The 9264-nt window shown below is 45.7% G+C and overlaps 1 protein-coding gene across 1 annotated transcript; it reads left to right on the top strand.

Moving 5' to 3' along the window:
- The first annotated feature begins 288 nt into the window (after nt 1-288).
- RRS1 (regulator of ribosome synthesis 1) lies at nt 289-1571 on the top strand. The gene has a single exon (XM_089654262.1). It carries the CDS (start codon nt 335-337, stop codon nt 1379-1381), a length of 1047 nt encoding a protein of 348 aa, XP_089510388.1. The 5' UTR covers nt 289-334; the 3' UTR covers nt 1382-1571.
- The last annotated feature ends 7693 nt before the right edge of the window (nt 1572-9264 follow it).

Consider the following 9264-nt stretch of genomic DNA (forward strand, 5'->3'; position numbering starts at 1 on the left):
ATCACAGCCCCAACTACAAGTATGGATAGTCCCCTCCCAATCTGATCACCGCCCATGCTACAAGTAAATTAGTTACAAATAAGGGTGACCTGATCCCCTCCTAATCCGATCACAGCCCCAACTACACCTATGACAGATCCTCTCCATCTGACAACCCCCCCAGACAGCGACAAGTACCAATCCGCCAGCCGCTTGCCAACCGCAACATGTCAGCTATTACACTCGCCCCCTCATAAATGTACCCAATGAGAGTCCGTGCAGAGTCCTCCTCCCTCCTTGTGTGGATCACGTGTTCCTCCTGGCAAGTCACACGTGTTTCCTGTGAGCCCCGGCGATGATGGCGGCTCAGTTGATCGAACATGTGCTGGCCCAGGCAGAGAAGGACGAGGCGGAGAAGCTGCGGCTGATCACGGTGGACAAGGAGCTGGAGCTGCACTTCGACCTGGGCAACCTGCTGGCGGCAGACCCCAATCCGGCGGACGGCAAGGCCTTCAGGCAGCAGAAGCGGGAGGACTTCCTGCGCTCCCTGGCCCGGGACAACACCCAGCTCCTCATCAATCAGCTGTGGACTCTGCCGACCCAGCGGGTGGAGGAGGCGGTGGTGGCCACTCTGCCGGAACCCAGCACTCGGCTGCCCCGGGAGAAACCGATCCCGAAGCCCCGGGCGCCCACCCGCTGGGAGGAGTTCGCCAAGTTAAAGGGCATCAAGAAGAAGAAGAAGACCAACCTGGCGTGGGACGAGGCCAGCAAGGAGTGGCGGCGGCGCTGGGGCTACAAACGGGCCAACGATGACACCAAGGACTGGCTGATCGAAGTCCCGGCCACCGCAAACCCCAACGAGGACCAGTTCTCCAAGAGGGTGAAGGCCAAGAAGGAGCGGGTGGCCAAGAACGAGCTGAACCGGCTGAGGAACCTGGCCAGAGCCGACAAGGGGAAGGTCCCGGGGGTAGGACTCACCCCTACCGGGCAGCCTAGCCGGGATGAGCTGGGCAAAGCCATGCAAGTGGCCAAGAGGTCTACAGCCTCCGTGGGCAGGTTCCAGGACAAGCTACCCAAGGAGAAGGAGCCCAAGAACATGGGCAAGAAGAGGAAGTTCCTGCCTTTGGTGGGGGACCTGGGAGCAGAGAAGACCAAGCAGCTGGAGATCCTGAAGGTCCTGGACAGTAAGAAACCCATGTTGGATGTCACCAAGGCGGTCAACAGGCAGATGAGGGAGGAGGATGCAGAGGAGTCCGCCAAGAAGAGGAAGACCTTCAAAAAGGGGCGAGGGGGGAAACAGGGGGGCAAGAAGGGCAAGGGACCAGCCAAAGGGGGAAAAGGACCGGTGAGAGGGGGGAAAGGCAAGGGCGGGAAAGGGTTTGGCGGTAAAAGAAAAAAGTAAAGCTCTAAGCCCATGGACCTCACCTGATGGACTGTAGTCCCTATGCCTGTCACCGCTGATTGACACTTTATTGACTCATGATGTTCTCCATAGTAATACAGAAGGGCTGTCATAATGTTGATTGAAATATTTTTCTATTAAGCGTTTACCTCCTTTTTGGGGTATGTGAATAAAGGAAATGTAACTTGAATATTTAGGTAATGCCTGTTTACATATATTTGACTTCTAGATTGCAGTTGTTATGAATTTCCTAAGGGTGGGTTTGCATTATTTTTTGCTGGGAACATACTGCTCTTCAGCAGAAGTATGGGGGTGCTATTAACTTTTAATGGCACTCACACACCAACAAAACACCTGTGGTTTCACAGAATACCGCATGGTGACCCAGCACTATGCAGTTACGTCTGGCACAATGTTTTTAGGAAAAGGATCCGGTACGTCTTCTGCATGTAGGGCTGCCCATTCAAATGAATAGGCTGCTGTACATGCAGAATACTTCCTGCACAAGTGTGAACCTAACCTAAGACCTCATGCACATGGATGGTGTGGCCCAGATGCATCAAATCTTGGTGCTGTGGAGGCGCAGGTACAGTCAAAATCTGTGACTGGCTGAATGACAGAGACTGACCACTGTACTAGATTAGGGATGTATGCCCCAATCAGAACATTTCTATGTTCCAGCCATACGTCCCTATGCATGCTGCATATTTCAGTCTGTCATAAATGTTGGCATGCTGCTGGCAGTGGGATGGATTGGGCATCTCAGCCCAGTGCTGCTGGTGGTGAACAAGATCTAAATCATTTTCACTGTGTGGAAGATGACTAGTCAATATTAACCATTTTCCTACTGGGCACTTATACCCCTCTTCCTGCCCAGGCCAATTTTCAGCACTGTCGCAGTTTGAATGACAATTGCGCGGTCGTGCAACACTACCCATAATAAAGTTTTTTTTATCATTTTTTTCACACAAATAGAGCTTTCTTTTGGTGGTATTTAATCGCTGCTGGGTGTTTTATTTTTTGCGCTTTAAACAAAAAAGCAAAAAATGTTTTTCTTTCTATTATAAAATTTTGCAAACAGGTAATTTTTCTCCTTCACTGATGTGTATTGATGAGGCTGTACTGATGGGTGGTGCTGATCACTTCTCTGACAATTGCCGGTTATCGGCAGTACTTTCCTCATGCTGTGACAGCGTGAGGAAAGTGCAGCCGATAACTGGCAACTGTATCTACCTGGTGATCTTCTGTTTCATCGGAGACAGCTGATCACGTGGTAAAAGGAAGCTGTGATTGGCTGTTTACCGTATCACGTGATCAGCTGTCTGTAGGACACAGCAATCACTGGGGGACACGCAGGGGGCGTGTTCTAGAATGGCGTCTATGGACGTCCTCCCAGAACTAGACAACCGCGCTGTAGCCGTCTGTCAGCTATAGCGCAGTAGGGAAGAGGTTAAATGAGACAGTCATTCCTAAATGATTGAGGTAGTGCACTACATAGGTTCATCAAGGAATGTGAAGCAACCAGGTAGCTTGCTTTACACATTAGGCCCCATACATGCTACGGCATTTTGAATCACCACAATTCCAAAACGGTTTACTATAATAAATTGCACAACAGTGTGTTCATGTGCCATTCATTTTAATGCTGCCTAAAAACGCAGTGCAGTTCTGCCGTGAGATACATTATAGCAAACCCTCTCGCCCAAAAGAAGCTCCTGAACTTTTTTTGGGTGACATGCTTTGTGCGATTGCAGCACGATTTATTGCGTGACAATTGCAGCAGAACTGCATCACTTTTTTAGGTGCTTTTTAAATGAATGGCACCTGAATGCGTTGTGCAATTTGTTGCTTTAGCAAAGCATTTTGAAATTGCAGGCAGAATCGTAGAGACCATAGTGTGACTAGGGCCCTAGTGTACCCCCTTTTTTTGTTGCTGGTAACTGACCTTTGTGGTCCATAGCCATTGTGTAAATCGGTCACCTTTACAAATGGACTTCGTTTTTATGTATGACGGGTTTTAAACCAATTTTATTTTGCCATGGGGTTTTGCCATGGCACAAATGCAAGCAGCAGGAGTCTAATTCATGCTGCTGCCTTTGACACCTGTCTGCTGCTCGCTGTGGCCACAGAGTCTGTATGTTTCAATGACAGTTTGTCAGCAGCCTCAGCTATTTGTGGCTGTTCATGGTCAGCATTAACCTGTTGTAATCACTGCTGAATTCACACAAAGTGCAGTTAGCAGTGATCACCGCAGGTTAACGCTGGCTGTGCAAACATCTGAGGCTGCCAACAATCTGTCATTGAAGTGTACAGATTACTGCCGCTGGAATTCACACTGCCAAAACACAAGTGCAAATGTAGCCTTAGGAACAGTAATTCCATACACTGAATGGGAGACTATAATTGTCCTGCAACCTGTTGGCTATACCACTCTACAACTACATTGTCATCAGGATTGCTGTGCTGTTTGTCACTCAGCTCCCCTTTACACTTGGTGTCAGTGTAGCCAATTGATGTAATAGATGCTGAACCTTTTTTTTTTGTCAAAGCTTAATTGAACAAGCTGAAGTTAAAAGCTGATTGACTACCATGCACCAGATTATGCACTCAACAGTTTTCATAAATCACCCTCTTAAAGTCCACCTCTATATAAAAAATGCACTTATTTTTGCAGGGAAAAAGGGCATGTATTTTTTTTTCCTCCCCCAGGAGCTTGAAAGCATTTCACCCTCAATCAGTGCATCGCAGGTTAAGTGCAAGGCTCCTACAGGCTTTCATTTAGAGAGCTGGAGGAAATGTCAGTGGACTATGAGTGCAATGATCACTGCACTTTGTATTCCACTGAGAAGTACGAAGTCCATCTGCTGCAGTGGATACAGATCTCTGGCAACGAATGACATGAATGTGGGGGCAGAGCCTTACACAGCCATGCTGATTTCAAATTTCAGCATTTTCAGTCACTCTGCACGTGCTCAGTTTAGTGTGTATTGCTAGAGTTCTTTTCTTTGGAAGGGTACATGTGATCAGCACAGGGCCAATCCGCACTGTTCAGAGGTCCTGCAGCCCCATAGGGGAGAATGAAAACTCCTCCTACAAGCTTTAACCAGTGATTTGATGGAAGTCACAAGCCTGCTGTATACTGCTGATGAGAAAATGTATTTAGCAGTTTATATGTACTAAAATAATTGCATTTCTGTGTACTGTGGGAGACAAGATATAGTGGATGCAAGGTGCTGAGTTTAGTAACACTTTAAATATGGATGTTGCTAAAGTTTGAGTTGGTGTTTAAAGGATAAGTTCACCTTTGGGAACATGTTACATGTGCCACCTGTTTTTAGGGTGGAACATGTAACGTTCCCGATCCTGCAGCCTCCCGCTAACCCCCTCTCCCTATAACAGTACAGCGGGGTTTCCCCTGCTCCCTATCCCTGTCCAAGTTCACTGTTCCCAATAAAAACCCCAAAAGAAACCCCTAGACTTTGAGCCAAAAGAGTGACTGATACTGTGTGCCTGGCTGCTAGTGCAAATAAGCGGAACCAAATCAACTGGCCCTTTTGGGGGTAAGTGGTACACCTGTTTTGGCTATGGGACAGGAAGTGAAGGGAAATCTTCCTAATGGGATGCAGATGGCAAATATAAACCATTCAGTGGTTATACGCTATCCAAAATGAAAAATATAAAGCTTTGCCTGGTTTTGATTTTCCTTATAGGTAGATCACTTAAAGGATAAGTTCACCTTAAAGCAGAGCTCCAGCTGAAAAAAAAAAGCAGCTACTTACCTGTCCAGTGGTGTCCTCACCACTGCTGGTTTCACCAGCCATCTTGTTTCCCTGATGCCGGCATCTTTAGTGTGGACACCTGGCTGTGACAGCTTGCAGCTTCACAGTCAGGTGTCACATGCGCCAGAAGCACTGCTCTTTGTAAATGGCCCCGTAGTCTTCTGGGACCTGTCACATGTCCCAGAAGACTACGAGGAGGGAGTACAACCTCCTCTTCTGATCGCCTAGGTGATCGAGTACCTGTCAAATTTGGGTACCCGCTCCCCAAAGGTACCAATCCTTAATGGGGAGCTGGGGACAAAGCATTAAAGCAGAACTTCCCCTTTTAGATGGAGCTCCACTTTAAGGAACGTGTTACATGTTCCACCCGTTTTTAGGGTGGAACATGTTCCCAATGCTGCAGCCGCTGCCGTTCCCTCCCTGTGACAGAAGTATGAGGAGTAGTTCTCCGTACTAGCTGCCACTTTTCCAAAACAGTGTGGCCGTGTGGGGCTCCTCCCACACGGTCGCACTGTTCATTCACAGTCCTCTGTGAATGAATGAACTACAGATCCCGACAGCCTTAGCTACTGTCAGCTTGTAGTCCTCAATAAACTACCACAGCACTCCTTGTACAGGATGTAAAAGCAAGCAGATACATTGACAGTCTGCAGGAGACCTGCATGGCATCAGGGATCTGCTGATCGCTGGTGCAATCCTTTAGAGGCTCCAAACAAAACGAAAAAAAAAAAATTGCACATTTTTTTTACATGCAAAAAATGTGCATTTATTATTTTTTGTGTAAAGGTTAACTTATATTTTTACATGGGAGTGCTTGAAAAACTTGCCAGTTGGTCCATTGAGATTAATGGGAGTCTTCATCTTGACTGCTGTTGTGCTTCAGGAATCATGCGACAAAACAATTGGATGTCAGTGGGGGCAGAAGTTAGCCACTCTTGTGTGTAGTTCATTACTGAGAGCATATTATCTTGATTTTAAAGTGGTATTTATCCCAAAAATAAAAAATGATTATATTGTAGATTCTAGCCATTAACCACTTGCCTACCAGACACTTTTACCCCCTTTGTGCCCAGGCCAATTTTCAGCTTTCAGTGCTGTCGCACTTGGAATGACAATTGTGCGGTCATGCAACTTTGTACCCATTTGAAATTTCTATCATTTTTTTCACACACATAGAGCTTTCTTTTGGTGGTATTTAATCACCACTGGGTGTTTTATTTTTTGCACTATAAACAAAAAAAAAAAAAAATGGGGAAAAAATTTTTTCTTTGTTTCTATTATAAAATTTTGCAAACAGGTAATTTTTCTCCACTGATGTATGTTGATGAGACAGCACTGATAGGCAGCACTGATGAGGTGGCATGGATAGGCAGCACTGATGTGCATTTATAGGCTGCACTGATGAGGTGGCACTGGTGGGCATTGATGAGGAGGTACTGATGATACTGCACTGATATGCAGCAATGATGGGCACTGATAGATGGCACTGACTAGCAGCGCTGCTGGGCAGTAATGTGTGGCACTGCTGGGCACTGATCATCAATGCTCTGATCAGTGCAGATGTCCTTTGTGTCAGTTGCTGGTTATCGGCATAACTTTCCTCATGCTGTGACAGCATTAGGAATGTGCAGCCGATAACTGGCAACAGTATTTACTTGGTGATCTGCTGTGTCATTGGACACAGCTGATTATGTGGTATAAGGCTGCTGTGATTGGCCTTTTACCCCATCATGTGATCAGCTGTGTCCATAGGACACAGCAATCGAGAGCACCAAGGGCGCGTTCTGGGAGGACGTCATATGACGCCCTCCCAGAACTGGTCAACTACGCTGTAGATGTAATTCGGCTATAGCGCGGTTGGCACACGGTTAAGTTTATTTTTCAACTTCCTTTAACACTAAGCTGCCCAGCAAAAGTGTCAGTTAGAGGGTAGAGACAAACCATTTACCACTGACAGGGGTGCTTACAATGGTGATTAATTTACATAAAACCTTTATCCCAAAAAGTAAAAAAACGGGGTTCCCATGGCTGGAATGACAGGTATGTATAAAGAGCTGCAGCTGCTTGGCCAATACAATGCAATGACAGGAGGTTGCACCTGGTAATCCTGTGAAAACACACTTTCTGTCTATGGGTAACTACATTCATTTCTCCACAGTATCTATGAAAGGAGCCGTGGTTATCACCTAGGCTGGACTTCAAACATGTCTGCTTTCGTTAATTTTCTATACATACGTTGAAGGGCTTAGTTTAGTTTATATAAAAAATATTTTTCTGTAGTTGCTGGAACTGATCTTAGCATGAAAAAAGAAAACAAATGCAACCATTACATCTAATGACTGGTAAACTGCAATATATTAAATTTTTTTTCTTGTTCTTTGTTCTCGAAAAAAAGTTGATCTTGCCAGATATTTTGTCAGCAGATATCCTCTTGTGCTGCATTGTTATCGGTTACATTATTCATAGCTCACGTATAACTACATAACCCCACTAATATATGTTTTAGGGGAAGTCTCTGTAGGTTTGTCCTAGGGTGGTGACCTTGGCTCCTCAATAGACATAGTGGACTAAATGAGTGGTCACTGGAAGTGTGTTGCTAGCAAAATCACCATGTAAAAAAATAAGGTAGAACAATGGAAAATAAATAAAACTAATCCAGCCGCCACATTTAAAGACTGATAAGGTGCAATATGTTAAAAGTTTGTTTTGGGGTTTGGTTATGCTTTAAGGACCCATTTGCTATTGGTGCCATGTATGCCAGTATGTGAGAGCTCCTGCAGGGGTTCTCGGTGATCAGCTGCAGAAGCAGGGGTGGACTGACAACTCATGGGGCCCCTGGGCAATAGGGGATCATGGGGCCCCTGTGTCCTTGCCCAAACTCAAAAAATCCTATGAAAAAGATACCAGGGGCATGTCATGGGGTACCCTACTGACCCCGGGCCCTCGGGCAGTGCCTAAGTTTCCAAATGGTCAGTCCGCCCCTGTGCAGGAGGTAGCCTCGGTGAAAGCAATGGGCGGCTGACCACTCCAGCAGCTAATCATGGGCGATAGCATGAAATCGATCATGGATTGACTACCTGTGAATAATTGGCCCTGAATGCAGACTTTCTTCATCATTGGCGGATGTGTCCCAATGTTTTCGTTAAGCAAATCATTCATTTTGGACAAACTTGGTCCAAGCAAACTATTTAAAATCACAAGAAACCTGGAGTTAGGTTCTAATTGTTTACATCTTGAATTCCCAATGGTATCATGCACAATGGTTGGAGATGGGCCTTTAAGATATGTCTGCAGAATTGACGTATAATTAAGAACTTTCCTCCAGGAAATATATTATCCCCATTCAAGACACAGACAGTTTCTAATTCTTCTCTATTTAAAAATAAAGCAAGTTTTGTCTGGAGCTACTCTCTGCATGCCTATTTAGCTAGAACTATAGCTGCCCCCCCAAGTAAAAGTCCCTATTTAAAGTATAGCTAAAGGCAAAACTTTTTTTTTTGTTTTGGACAGAGCGGAGAGGGATAGAACACCTGTCAGTTTAAATTGCTGTCTGTGTCCCTTTTAAGGAGATTCACCCTCTACTCTGTTTGTCCCATTTACCCTTAGTCCCTGGTCACACTAGATGCGACTTGGCATGCGATTTTCATGCCATGCGACTTGCAAATCACATGGCAAGTCCCACCCTATTGTCCACAATTACAGCAGTCATATTGGTGTGGTTCCAACTTGGTTGGAGCCGAACCGATTTCTAAATTAGTACATGCACTACTTTCTGTACAATTTGCATAGACATCTGTGTCAGATGTCTTACAAATTGCACCTGAAATCAGCATGTCATCCAACTTTGAAATAGTGCGATTTCAAAGTCGGGTTTGGTGTGACCGGGGGGTTATTGTCGAAAGTAAAAGAAACACAAAATTTTGGGCTGACACCAGAACAGTAACAGAGGGAACATCTTCCAATAGGGACACTAATTCTGGTGACACCCCGGGATTCCCTCACTTTGAATGGATTTCCTCTCACCTCCTGCTTTGGCTATGGGACAGGAAGTGAAGGGAAGAGACACAGATGACAAAAAAACTGATGGGATATAACCCATCTTAC

This window comes from Staurois parvus, unplaced genomic scaffold (assembly GCF_062004578.1).
Source record: "Staurois parvus isolate SC_StPar_1 unplaced genomic scaffold, SC_StPar_1.0 ptg000748l, whole genome shotgun sequence".
In the NCBI taxonomy this organism is placed as follows: Eukaryota; Metazoa; Chordata; class Amphibia; order Anura; family Ranidae; genus Staurois; species Staurois parvus.

What these genes read in the sequence shown, in the direction of transcription:
- RRS1 (XM_089654262.1), top strand. Translation starts at nt 335, where the DNA reads ATGATGGCGGCTCAGTTGATCGAACATGTGCTGGCCCAGGCAGAGAAG.